The sequence below is a fragment of the Microchirus variegatus genome, assembly GCF_963457635.1.
Source record: "Microchirus variegatus genome assembly, chromosome: 5".
Classification (NCBI taxonomy): domain Eukaryota; kingdom Metazoa; phylum Chordata; class Actinopteri; order Pleuronectiformes; family Soleidae; genus Microchirus; species Microchirus variegatus.
In genome coordinates, this window is record NC_139806.1 from 14,199,428 (window position 1) to 14,212,566 (window position 13,139).

General features: G+C 44.1%; 2 protein-coding genes across 2 annotated transcripts; one reads left to right on the plus strand and one right to left on the minus strand.

The window, feature by feature from the left end:
* The first annotated feature begins 1,917 nt into the window (after window positions 1-1,917).
* Window positions 1,918-8,130, plus strand: LOC310926928 (semaphorin-4E-like). The gene is made up of 14 exons (XM_083889142.1): window positions 1,918-2,050; window positions 2,183-2,328; window positions 2,792-2,854; window positions 2,965-3,063; window positions 3,173-3,272; window positions 3,757-3,867; window positions 3,948-4,099; window positions 5,035-5,213; window positions 5,344-5,500; window positions 5,660-5,882; window positions 6,007-6,122; window positions 6,756-6,913; window positions 7,002-7,054; window positions 7,156-8,130. Exons 1-14 carry the CDS (start codon window positions 1,939-1,941, stop codon window positions 7,830-7,832), a joined length of 2,346 nt encoding a protein of 781 aa, XP_083745268.1. The 5' UTR covers window positions 1,918-1,938; the 3' UTR covers window positions 7,833-8,130.
* A 296-nt stretch (window positions 8,131-8,426) lies between these two features.
* On the minus strand, window positions 8,427-12,672 carry cactin. Its single transcript, XM_083889141.1, has 10 exons — window positions 12,379-12,672; window positions 11,487-12,072; window positions 11,289-11,384; window positions 11,055-11,200; window positions 10,767-10,929; window positions 10,420-10,534; window positions 10,062-10,254; window positions 9,636-9,758; window positions 9,152-9,513; window positions 8,427-9,034 (listed from the first exon to the last, which is right to left on the minus strand). The coding sequence occupies exons 1-10, from the start codon at window positions 12,663-12,665 to the stop codon at window positions 8,544-8,546; spliced, it is 2,562 nt and encodes an 853-aa protein (XP_083745267.1). The 5' UTR covers window positions 12,666-12,672; the 3' UTR covers window positions 8,427-8,543.
* Window positions 12,673-13,139: the final 467 nt, after the last annotated feature.

Here is a 13,139-nt window from a genome sequence, read left to right on the forward strand (position 1 = left end):
GCGACAACCAGGCTTCACTTTTGCGCTTTTTTCTCTCTCAACACTCGAGGACAAGACACTTTTGGACAAGTCTCAGACCTGCTGGTTAATGACGCTCTAGTGTGTGTTTGAAATTGCCCTCAAAACGAAGTATTGGGACTATTTTTTTAATGGAGTTGTTCCCAGTCTTGGGCGTGTCAGTGCGCAGGTAAGTCAGTGATTAACCGCTGATTATTGACCTGCCGTTCGGAGGGTTTGCGCTCGACTTTACTACAACCACAAGAGACAAATGGCGACATTTATTAGGCTTCAAATGATAGAAGAACCACACGACACTCTTTGTTTGTTAACCACAGCTTCACCTACACTACTTTACACGCACATGTGTTGTTTGTGTGTGAAATTTGGCGCAGTAATGTAAAAGCCTGCGCGCGCGCGCGCGTGTGTATGTGTGTGCTTGTATTTGTTGCCTCCTTAGGACCCTTTCTGGCATTATAAATATTGACCTTATCAGGACCAGTAGTCCTCATAGAGACCAAAACCTGGTCTAAATGAAGCAGCACCAAAGTCAAGAGGAAGTGGTGAAATTGAATATTTTAATTGTGCTTAGGTTAGAGTTTAGCTGGTCATTAGGGTTAAGACCAGGGTGAGATAATGCTTTGTTTAGGCTGTGCAGATAAAATGAGTGCAAGTCAATGCAGTGTCTTAAAAACAATGGCTGTGCAAACGTGTGTGTGTTGAGTAAATCTGGTCTTGGCCCCAGGGCCAAATATGTGAAACATGTTCTGGAGACTACATTCTCTGACAAGCTGCAGCTCATCGGTGTTACACACCACTCACCTTTGTTAGGAAAGAGGCTCCCCCGCAGTACACACCCACTCTGTAGGCTGTGGTGTAACTGTTGTGACTGCAACAACATTTCAAAAAAGAAAATCTGATTAGAAGAGAATAGTCTGGATCATCTTTATCAGATATGTGTCATAGTCCGACTATGCTCTGCATTTGGTGATATTTTAAATGGAATGGGAATATGAATGGGATATTTATTTAGCAACCTGTCAAACTGGTGGCCCGCAGCCCACCACTTAATAAAACATAGCCTTTGACCTCGTCTTCCTTTCACTGAATATAATACTATAATGTTTGTGTTTTTTATAATAGTAATAAGACATTGCAACAACAACAAAAATGTGACATATATGTACTTTAACTTTTGACACCGCTGCTCTAAATAACATCTTCAGATTGTGAGATTTATAAGTGTGAGTATAACCAGTGGAAGTGACAGCAGCCGTCTCTGCAGCAAAGATGCAGGAAGTCCAGATGCTCTTGTTACATTAGAAGGGGAACGATACCTCAAACCACATTGTGTGAAACTGTTGTTGCAAAAAAAAAACCCGCTTGGTGCTCCATGCTCATCTGCTCTAGTTTTTGGCAGTCTCTGTGCATCTCTTTGTGTGCTTATGTTTGGTGCTGCAGGAGAGCTAAGGTCGACATCCCTGCACCCTGCTGAATGCCTTTCATAGCCCTGCATTAACATCACTATGGCACTGACAGAATTACTGCCTTGCTGACTTTGGCTCACTCTGCCCTTTCTGGCTGATCCTTTTTATTTTATTTTTCTTGCTATGTTTCTTCCACTTGTTTTTGGCATAACTTTAATTGTTCACCTTGTTTGTTTTATCCTAAGATTTTTGCTGCACGTTTTTTTTTCTAATTGACCGTAATAGCTGTCCAACCTTGTCTCTCTTTCAGCTCTTCCCAGCTTTGTTTCCTCGGTGTGTGCTATCCATCTCACCATGAACAGCCTGCTGAGCGGGGCCAATAAAGGAGCTGGGGCTCTTGAGCCGGCACAGACCTCACCACGTCATAGATGCCACTTGCTGTCTTTACCCCTGTTTGACTGACCGCTGGGGAAACAACAAAGTGTAAATTCCTCTTAGCTTACACAAAGGAGCCATGCACCCACCGCTGCTCTCCCTCAGTGTCTTTTGGCTGCTGCCCCTGGCCTTGACACTGGAAGAAGACTCGCCGCTGGACTGTGTCCCCCGCAAATTAATCCCCTATCATGGTGAGTACTTCTGTCTTGTGTACCCTAGGTTTACAGTGTCTCGGCCCATAATTAGCACACATGCACACAGTGGTTCATATTTGAAAAATAATTGAGAAACAGGATTCAGTTATATTTTCTCTCTCTCTCCAGGGGTCAACGCTCACCTATTTTATGAGGACGGAGTATTCAACTACTCAACCATGTTGTTGAGAGAAGATCTGGATCTGCTCGTGCTGGGTGCCAGAGAGGCAGTGTATGCTCTTGACCTCAACGACATCTCCAAGAAGCGTGCCTCGGTAAGACCGGCACTGGCCATTTCCACGTTGGAGTAACGCCCTTCGATTGTTAGCAAATATCTTGGATAAGAGCTTCAAAGTTTGATATGGACTTTTGTTTTTCGTGCAAGAGTCTCTGCCCTGAATAGAGTTTCCCGGACAGTAGATGCTCTTTGGTTTTAATGTGGTCCAAATACTGTAAAAAACCTGAGAAACTTAGTTCAGGGTAACAAAGACCCTGAGCATCCCTAAATCACACTGTACTTAACATGCAACTACATTAATCTACGAGAAAAGGTCTCCACTTTCTGAATTTCACTAAAACCAACCCTGTGTCGAGCTCAGTTATTTATGTTAGTTACTTATGTTAGTTTTGCATCGTTAACTTCTAGTGTTTCATTCACAACCCTCTACGATGGAAAGAAAGTGAAATTGTGGATGAATGTGTAACTGCAGTTGTTTTAAAAAAAAAAAAAAATTATAGGTGAAATGGAGTGTGACGGCACAGCAGAAATCAGAGTGCCAACACAAAGGGAAAGATCCTGAGGTGGGTCCCTTCAGCAGCATTACACCTCTGTAAATTATTATTTTTAGAAGAAGAAATGGTTTGTCTTTGAGCAGAAGTAGTTCATTGTGTTTTTAAAAACGCATTTGCAGCTGGAGTGCAAGAACTATATCAGGATATTGCATACGATGGAGGACAAGAGGATGTTTGTTTGCGGAACCAATGCTTTCGATCCAGAGTGTGATTACATGGTAAGACACATCAAGAGTTTGTACTGTACAACAAATGGGTGTGACTACATTTATGTATAGTTCCTCCAACAATATGATTTGAGGATGTGTTTGTGTTTTGTGTGTTAAGTCCTATTCAGATGGAAAGCTGATTCTGGAGGAAAAAAGAGAGGATGGCAAAGGGAAGTGTCCGTTTGATCCTCTACAGAGATACGCCTCCATCATGGATGGTGAGAAGTTGTTTTTTAAAATAACAATGTTGCTTTAAAGGTCCAGCGTGTAACATAGGAGAGGAGGAGATAAAATTCCTGGAGTTTTTGTCTCGTGGAGCTCTGCTTTCTCCGTAAAACACGCAAGAGTGCTGGTGAGGGCAACAGTCCGAAAACCGGAAGTCTGCAAAAAGTTCTATTCTTGGCTCAAAGTAGCCTCGGTGGCGGATGTAATTTCCTGTCCCTTAAGTTTCATTTTACTTAAGTACTTTTTTTAACGTGGACCTAAAGAGATACTACTAAACAGGGCGTTCTGAACAGGGCTGTTTTGGCAGGATGATTGAACTGCTGTGGTGCTTCATCCTTATGGTATTTTGACCAAAGCACAGACATGTTCAAGAGGACACCAGGGAACTAGGTTAACTTGTAGAAATACGGTATAATATGCCACCTTTAATGTCGCAAAATGTTGTTTTAATATCCATTTTCTGTCTCATTTCACCAGATAACAACCTGTACTCGGCCACGTCTATGAACTTCCTGGGATCCGAGCCTGTCCTGATGCGCAGCTCTCCCGTCTCCATACGCACCGAGTTTAAGAGTTCCTGGCTTAATGGTAACATGTGACCAATATCTCTCTGTTGCTGTACTGAGCCATTTCAGGAGTTAAAGTTGATGTTTTTCTTTTTACACCAGAGCCCAGCTTCGTTTCCATGGCTCAGATGCCAGAGAGCGAGAACAACGAGGACGGAGATGATGACAAGGTTTACTTGTTCTTCAGTGAGAAGGCCGTGGAGTGCGATTGCTACAACAAACTACTGGTCTCCCGCGTGGCCCGTGTCTGCAAGGTTATAAAGAGCTTTCATGATACGACAGTAGCACAATAATAGTGCACACGATACAGTTATAGCACGGCTCGACTTGAATCGGCTCTTTTTGGTTGATTTCGAGTTTCCATTTGGGATAGTACCTGCTATCTGGTGCCATCAACAACTGCCATCACTGGTATGTGACACTGACGGACTCATGAGTCATGAGCACGACGTCCAAAACTGGAATCAAACCGAAACAATGCTGAACTGTAAATCCGTTAAAAACACTTTAAGGAGACCTATTATAGAAAATCAACTTTTTAATCAAAGATGACTCGCATATGTTTTTGTGGTCCGCCTCAGTCTAAGTACAGGAGATAAAAGACGAGATGTTGACTTCCGCGCTCATTGCTACATCACAATGAGACATTCCTGGAATTGTTGTCTCACGGTGCTCCACTTTATCCCTAAAAAACACGAGAGTGCAGATGAGGGCAATAGTATCCGGAAGAGCGGAAGTCTGCAAAGTGCTCTATTCTTGACTGCACAGTGCAGCACAGAGTTCTACACAAACTTCCAGCCTCAGAGGATTGACATGTCCAGTGGATACATTTTATATATGACGGCAATGTGCCTGCTAGAGTCGGTAAATGATGGCTTTTCCAAATGCTAACTGCTGTTAGCTGCCGGAGACTCAGTGACGCTGACATGGTTTCCTGTGTCTCATTTGCATTTAAAGAGACAGGCACTCAAAACAGAGCGTTCTGAACAGGGCTGTTTTGGCAGGGTGATTGAACTGCTGTGGTGCTTCATCCTTAAGGTATTTTGACCAAAGCATGTCGCAGACATGTTCATTAGGACACCAGGGAACTAGGTTAACTTGGAAAAATGGGGTATAATATGTCTACTTTGGCCATTATTCTGTCCCCATCCTGTTTGTGTGACATTATGGTGTGTGTCTGCGCTCACAGGGTGATCTTGGAGGTCAGAGAACTTTGCAGAAGAAGTGGACATCCTTCCTGAAGGCTAGAATGGACTGTCCGGTGCTGGAGTCTCAGCTGCCATACATTATTCAGGACACGTACCTTTGGTGTGATCCCCAGCAGCACTGGAGGAACTGTTTGTTCTACGCCATCTTTACGCCACAGTCGTACGTTTGAATTAACATGTTTGTGTGTCTCTCTCACAGGGAGGAGGGTCAACCCTTTCACAAAATTTTGTTTGGCACAACACTTGGCCTTCATGTTCTGTGTTATTGTGTGTGTGTGTGTGTGTTTCAGGGACACGTCAGACCTGTCTGCTGTGTGTGTGTTCCGGGTGTCGGACATTAGCAGAGTGTTTGCAGAGGGGAAATACAAGACTCCAGTCCCTGTAGAAACCTCTTTTGTGAAGTGGGTGATGTATAGTGGAGACATCCCTGTCCCTCGGCCTGGAGCTGTGAGTCTGCACATGTTTGTGTGTGTGTGTGTTGGAAACAAATCAAAATCTCAAAAGGCTACTTTTTTTTACGAGTGGCCCAGCTGGAAGCTGATTCCTTTTGTACTTTGACTCCATTGTTCCCCCCTTTTCTCTTTCCTTGACCTCTTCACTTGTCAGTGTATAAACAATGAGGCTCGTAAAGCGGGTATAACTCAGACTCTGGACCTCCCAGACCGGACTCTTCAATTTGTCAAAGATAGGCCCCTCATGGACCAGGTCATCCAGCCAATAGGAGAGAAGCCCCTGCTGGTGCGAAAGGGAGCAACGTTCACGCGCATCATCGTGAACCAAATGCAGGCCGCAGATGGCGAGAAGTACCACGTGATGTTTATCGGCACAGGTGTGTTTTCTGGATCACTTCCTGCTTTGTTGCTCTGGATGGTTTGACAAGACGAGTGTCTACACATGAGACCAAATACAGTACTGTATAAATAATACATGTTTCCTTGTTTTTACATGAAAAGAGGAAGGCACCATGCTGAAAGCAGTGAACTATGATGGAGAGATGTTCATCATAGAAGAAATTAAACTTTTCCAGTCCCCAGAGCCGATCAAAATTCTCAAGTTTTCTAATGTCACGGTAAGTTGAAATCTTACCTTAGTCAAATTAGTGGACTATACACTACCGTTCAAAAGTTTGGGGTCACTTAGAAATGTCCTTATTTTTTAAAGAAAATCACTTTTTTTTCCAATAAATATAACAACATAAATGAATCATAAACACACTCTATACATTGTTAATGTGTAAACGACTATTCTAGCTGCAAACGTCTGGTTTTTAATGGAATATGTACATAGGTGTATAGAGGCCCATTTCCAGTGTTCTAATGGTACATTGTGTTTGCTAATCGTGTTAGAAGGCTATTGGATGATTTGAAAACCCTTGTGCAATGATGTTAGCACAGCTGAAAACAGTTTTGATGGTTCTTTGACGAAAGCAAAGTTTGAAGGGCAAAATTCTTATTTTAAATAAAAATCATTATTTCTAATCTTGTCAATGTCTTGACTATATTCTCTATTCATTTCACAACTCTTTTGATGAATAAAAGTGTGAGTTTTAATGGAAAACACACAAAGGTTGTATACGTGACCCCAAACTTTTGAACGGTAGTGTAATATTTGTATATTTAAGTTAGTGTTCATCTGATGTGACACCACATGTAACCGTGTCATTGTTCTGTGTCTGTGTGGGATGGCTCAAACACACACACAGCGTCAGCTGTATGTAGGGTCAGACTCTGGAGCAGCACAGATACCACTGGCCAGTTGTGAGAGGTCCTCTTCCTGCATGGACTGTGTTCTAGCAAGAGACCCATACTGTGGCTGGGATAAAGTTCTTGGGAAATGTGTTGCTCTTTCTGATTCACAAAGGTAGGCAGCTGTCCTCACATGCAGTGCTTGCAGCGCTGGCATCAGCTCTAGTCAAAGTGAATTTAATTTATTGCCTCTTCTGCTTTAGAGAGCTAATCCAAAGTGTGAAGGAAGGAAATGGCTCTGTTTGCCCAAATGCAGGTGAGTTGGACACACTTGTTTTAAAGTCCTATGAGGCGAAGTGTGACCTGTGATTTTGGGCTATACTGGTACATTTTATTTGATCTCGTTTTTGTTTTCAGGTCCAATCAAACCAACAAATCAGTCCATCTGGCCAGGTGGCAACGTGAAGCTCAGCTGCCCGAAGCCTTCTGACTTGGCTATAACCAGCTGGGAGCGGGACAACCGCGCTCTGACTCCTTCAGAACGGTTTCAGCTGCTGGAAGACGGACTGCTCATCCTCAATGCTTCACACAGCGACGCCGGCCGATACCGCTGTGTATCTGTGGAGCACTCAAAAACCGACAAGTACACAACTACTGTGGCCGAGTACCAGCTCACGTTAGGTCCAGCAGGCTCAGGCAAAGGTGGTCATATAGTGTTTCCTCAGGCTCAGAAGGACGGCCCCTCTGTGACCGGACTGCAGGTCGCAGTCGCGCTCCTTGTAATTTCTCTACTTGCCCTTTTGGCTTGGAACTTTTACAAAGGGCACCTGCCTCTTCCGTGGAAATGTGGGAAGAAAAATCAGAAACAACCCCAGGGGTCTTGTGAGGAGGAGGGTGTCAACTCTACTGCGCACTACCGAGGAGCACAGAAGCCTGCACTGGCAGAGGACAAGCCCCTGGTGTCTGGAACAGACAACGGCGGCAGGCACAATAACCACACCAGAGAGGGGGCAGCGTTCGGCGCTGCAGAGAATGAGCTGCCCGATTTTAACCAAGCATCACTGAATTACATCGACGACGAATCAGAAATTTGAAAAAAAAGAGCAGCTCTTTCAATTGGATTAGTGACAGTGCAGCAAAACTGGTTGGTTATGAACAACCTTTCCGTGTTGTTGAAGCCTCGTTTTCAGAGGATACAAACTGAGACACGCGTTCTGAACACAATTCTTAAGGTTTTTGTACATGCTTTAATTTCTTTTATTTTAATAATGCTGCATGTAAAAAAAAGATTCTCACTAAATTGTTCTAATTCTCTTTAAGATTTAAATATTTTGCATAGATTGGTTTGATTTGCTTAGGGAATGTACAATAACTTTAAATGAGCCTATTTGTTTTAACCACATGTTGTAGAGGTTTTGTTTTATTGTATTAAACCTTTTTCTACCTGACCTTGTGTTTTTATAGTGTTTCTAAATACAGTCGACTGCTTTTACCACAAGACATGACTTGCCAAGAATGTGACAAACCACTGCGGAAGTATCTGTTACTGCTCAGTTTTGAACATACATTTCAGAACTAAAGAACACAAAAAAATGACATCAGTTATTGAGTAAAAAGGAGGAAATCTTTAATGAGTAATTTTCAAGCTACATAACAATTATTTTTCTCAAATGGAACAGAATTTAATTTGTAACTTTAACAAATGACATAATACAACAATGCAGATTGACTGTACAGCCTACATAAAAAAATGTATGGTTAAAACCCAGGGACTGGCCTTTTGGTCCCTCCTGGTAAGTTGCCCCCTATCTCCTGTAACGGTATCTCTTGAAGTGGAACCACAGCTGGAAGATACCATTGGCGAATTGACAGCGGAAGCCGTGTCTGTGTGAGTACTCCCATTCCCTATTCACTATCTTAAAGGCGATGTCCTCATAAGGAGGGCCTGCATGGAACCTTAAGATTCCAAAGTCTTTGTTGTCGGGGCTGGGCTCGAGGAAGTACTGTGGGGTGGAGCGTTTGTTAATTAGATCTGGGTAGAAGATATTGAACTTGTATCCTTGGACGATCTTGGGCGGAGGATTGTCGAAGTCGTAATGCGTCTGATTGTATTTGTTCCACTCGAAGCCTGTGTGCACCCGATTGAAGAAGCGGGGTTTCCTGGGGCGATATTTGTCCGCCCACAAGTACATCTTTCCTGTGACCGGGAACTCCACGCTGAACTGGGCCTCATCGTTGCCCATGCCCTCTTTGGCACGACGCACAAAGAAGTCCTCTGCGCTCTCGCTGGTGTCACCTGATGGAGAAGTAGGAGAAGCAACAATGAGTGAAACAATCGTGTATTTCTGAATCACGTCAAGAAACAGGCGTGTTATATGCACATGTTTTTGCATGTGTGTACGTGGTCTCGTACCTGTATCCTGTAGTTGTCTGCGCGCCAGCTGCAGCCTGTGTGTGTCCTCCTCTGGTGTGATGGTGTGCGTGTCCAGCGGCAGCTCAGAAGACGTGAGCAGCGTCGGACTGTAGCGCCCTGAGTCATACTCGGCCTGACTCTGCTGGATCAGGTCCTCCTCGGTCAGCACAGCCTCCACCACCTCGCCACCCTCCTCTCCATCCTTCCGGTCACCCTTTTCTCCTTCACCCTCGCCTTGGTTTGAGGATGTGGATGGGCCCGCCTCTTCGTCCTTGTCTGCAGTTTCTCTGTTCTTACTTTTTGTGGAGGATGACTGCCCAGGTTCTGCTCCTCTCTCCCTGGTTCTATCTCCCATTCTCTCACTGCCATTACAAAAACATTAGTTTATTTCTAGTGTGAAGTCGATACAACCAGATCTATGTTCTCAAAACTGTATGTTTCAGTGAGAGCTGTTTGTGGATATATGAAGTGTGAGGTAACTTACTCCTCCTCGTCGCTCTGCTGCTCCTCTTTGATGATGGGGAATAAAGGTTCACTTTCCACTCCTTGTTCCTGTTTTAGCTTGAAGAGCTTCTGCCGCAGCACATCCTGGTGTCGCTCCCTCAACCTGAGACATACAATTGTTTCCAATTACTCTAAGTTTTGCTCTGATTTTGGCAAATTTGCTCAACCCCAACTGCTTTTGTCATTAATCAATAAGAGTATCTTTGTCCGTAGTCTTGTATTGTGTATTTACAAACACAAAAAGGAGCATTCCATTAGGGTTGTGGTATGCTCAGTGATAAAACCTGCTTATCCGCTTTCTACATTTCTTAGCAAAAAAAACTACCACTTTTGGCATCAAGTTGTCAAGACATTTGAGTGAGGAAATTCAATAGCGGAGCAACAGTAGATGTTTCTGTATATGTACCTGGCTCTGGCCATGTAGACTCTGACTTGCTGCAGCAGACTCTCCCAGTAACCGATGTCAAGATTGGATCCTCCAGCCCGAATCTTTGTCTCAATGTTCAGGTGCAGCGCCTGCAACTGGCTGTATGTCTTCCCTTTGAACACAATCTGGACATCGATGCTCACAGCCGTGTTAATGCCCTCACGGCGGTCACCTGAGATTTCAAAAAAAGAGATTGCATTAAACAAGAAAAGTGTGGTTGACAACAGCTTCCTGTTGCATTCACCATCACTGTGGGAATTGATGCAGATGCAACTTCACACATGTATGTCAAAAAACCCAAAACATTGTTTGATAATGATGTGGTAAAGTTTCGTACCTGGCCCTTTCCCTGAGGCCTCCAGTTTTCTCAGTTTGCTGATTTCATCTTCAGTGATGGTTGTCATGTCTCTCCAGAAATCCACGTTCTTGCCTTGCTCCAACTCCATATACACCTATCAATATAAACAACAGTTACAGTGAACCATGAACTAAGTGTCTTCATTTTGCCATTAATAGATGTAATTCAACAAATGCATCCTGTTTGGGGTCAGAACTATCAGCAGCTGACACTCACATGTCGTCACACTTTATGAGTTCATTAAGTTCATATTTGTTTGTTAAGAGCATTGCTTATGTACCACAAGTTACACCATGTTTACCCTTGAATGTAACGCATCAACACACCTTAATGTCCTCCAGCAGGTCATCCATGTCAGTGACTGTGAGCCCGTTGAGGAAGGTATAAGGTTCATGCATTTCTACGGCAAGATCGTCATCCTCTGCGCTGATGTACTTTGCCAAAAGATCAATGGGCTTGGCACGACCGTCACGTATACGAATTTTAGACCTAAACACGTGGTGAGAAAATGCATATCAGTATTTACAAACTGTCTGGAAAACTAACTAAAATTGTGCAAACAAATTTGCAGTTGGTAAAGCATATGAGAACGGCGAGTGTTGCTGTAAACAAACCGTAGTTTGGCCTGATGTAAATGGAAGTTATCTTCCTGTTCAGCCCAGGTCTTGAAATGCTCTGCCTCCTTCTCTCGCTGCAGCATCTCCAGCTCGGTCTCTCTCATGGCTTTTTCTCTCTCCCGCTCCAAGCGAAGCTGTTTCACCTGCGTACAAATTTATGATGATTAACCAATGAGCAGATCCTCATTAATCTTAACACTATACTACTACGAGGAACTATCCTGCTCATACCTTCTGCAGCTCCCTGCGGTTTTCCTCCTGAATACATTTGTTCCTATCTTTGAGCTCTTTTTCTCCAAGATGGCCGATGCCCTTCTTATCCAACGCCTGAAAATATATACACACAGATTTAGGCAATATTTGAGACAAGTGGTAACAAGAAAAATGACAAAAGTTCTGTGGCTGAATTAATCAGCTTCACCAACTCACCTTCTGCCATTTAAATGTGCCTAATAAGTTGTTGTCACCAAAGGGATTGTCGGCATTAGTGTAGCCCATGTATTCCTCACTCCAGCCCATCTTTTCTCTCCTCTTCTTCTCCTTTGCCTCCTTCTTTGACAGTCGTCTCGCCCTCTTTTCCTCTGGTGTCTCCAGAGCTTTCAGCATTTCCTTTTGCTTTTGCTTTTCCTCCTTTTCCTTGACTACGTGTCTCTCACGGTCAGACCCCGAGCTATCAGAGGATTCTGGGGAACTGGAGCGCTGCCTCCCTCTGCTTCTTTCCCTCATCCTTTGTTCCCTGTCTTCGCTCCTCTGGCTCCGCTCTTGGCTTATTTCTCGCTCTCTCCTTCTTTCTCCCTCTCTGCTGCTGCTTTCCTGTCTCTCTCTATCTCGATCTCGCTCCCTCCTCTGTCTGTCTCTGGCTGGACTCCTCCTGTCAGGACTTCTTCGTCTTCTTCTTTCTCGGTCACTGCTTCCATCATGGGAGTGTGAGCTGGACGGGGACCTTCTTCTTGTCTTCTCTCGAGCTTCCAATTCCTTTCTCCCTCTCGTCATTTTGGGATCATCTGAATCAGAACTAAGAAAGAAAGGATGATTCAGTATGTTTGTTTGTTGATGAGTAACCATGTTTTAGCATATCAAGTGCTGTTTGAAAATGTAAAATGTAATGCAAATGTAAAACCAATACTCTGTAAACTTGTAAAACTGAAAGTGACTAATCTCTATCTACTCAAGGACCGTCTTGTCTGTCCATCTTTGTCAGTGCCAAGCTTCAGAGTCATCAAAGGCACATTTTGGTCGGTTATAGCTGTCCCCCTGGAAACCATATAGACCACACCCATATAACCCAACCTATCTAGCAGCAGACAATGATTAAAGTTACCTGGATGATCGGCCCCGGTGTGTTCCCGGCCTCCTATCGCTCTCAGAGCCACTTCTGGAACCAGGACGGTCCCTGTGCTGATGACGATGCCTGGCAGGAGAGCCACTGCTGGAGTCCCTGCTGGCGGAGCGTCCCCGACCACGGGCGGTTCTTTTCTTGTCCACGGACCGACTGCGGCCTCTCCTTTTCTCCGGAGACCGAGACCTGCTCACTCTGGGCATGGTCGACCGGTCTCGGGATGAGCTTCTGGGCCTGGAGCGGGACCGACGTCGCGATTTCGACTCCATCACGAAGAAGTTGGTCAGCGCGGGGTCTGAACTGTACCGTGTCGCGTAAATAAGACGTAGCAAAGGGAAGCTCTATGTAGTTTACACTGTGTAAATACAACATACGTTAAATAAAATGCATTTATTTGACAGGTGTTTCGCGAAGCAAGTATAAATCTGCATTTACGTCTAACTTTCGATAAATTGTCTGGTTTCCACAATAATCACTCAGGCACTCCAAAGACAACTAAAAGGGGGCTTTCGACGATGAAGCGCACATTCATGACACTCAGCGCGAGTGGGGAAAAAACACAAATAAATCGCTGTCAACTTTAACTGTTATTCTGACAGCACTTTAAACATCTAGACTTGATTTTATTCTAACGTAGCTGTCACCCGTGTTAAAATAAATTATGGTTTAAAATAGGTCAAAGCAGGTTTTCTGAAACACAAACAACCTCGCGTTATCGTGACGTCACGCAATTGACAAATAGA

Excerpts from the sequence above, each read along its gene's own strand:
- LOC310926928 (XM_083889142.1), top strand. The coding sequence starts at position 1,939 with ATGCACCCACCGCTGCTCTCCCTCAGTGTCTTTTGGCTGCTGCCCCTG. Across the intron at positions 3,064-3,172 it reads ATCCAGAGTGTGATTACATG|TCCTATTCAGATGGAAAGCT; the intron begins GTAAGACACATC and ends TTGTGTGTTAAG. Across the intron at positions 6,914-7,001 it reads GCTCTTTCTGATTCACAAAG|AGAGCTAATCCAAAGTGTGA; the intron begins GTAGGCAGCTGT and ends CTTCTGCTTTAG.
- cactin (XM_083889141.1), bottom strand. The coding sequence starts at position 12,665 with ATGGAGTCGAAATCGCGACGTCGGTCCCGCTCCAGGCCCAGAAGCTCA. Across the intron at positions 10,535-10,766 it reads ACCTGCTGGAGGACATTAAG|GTGTATATGGAGTTGGAGCA; the intron begins GTGTGTTGATGC and ends TTATATTGATAG. Across the intron at positions 9,759-10,061 it reads GTCTACATGGCCAGAGCCAG|GTTGAGGGAGCGACACCAGG; the intron begins GTACATATACAG and ends TGTATGTCTCAG.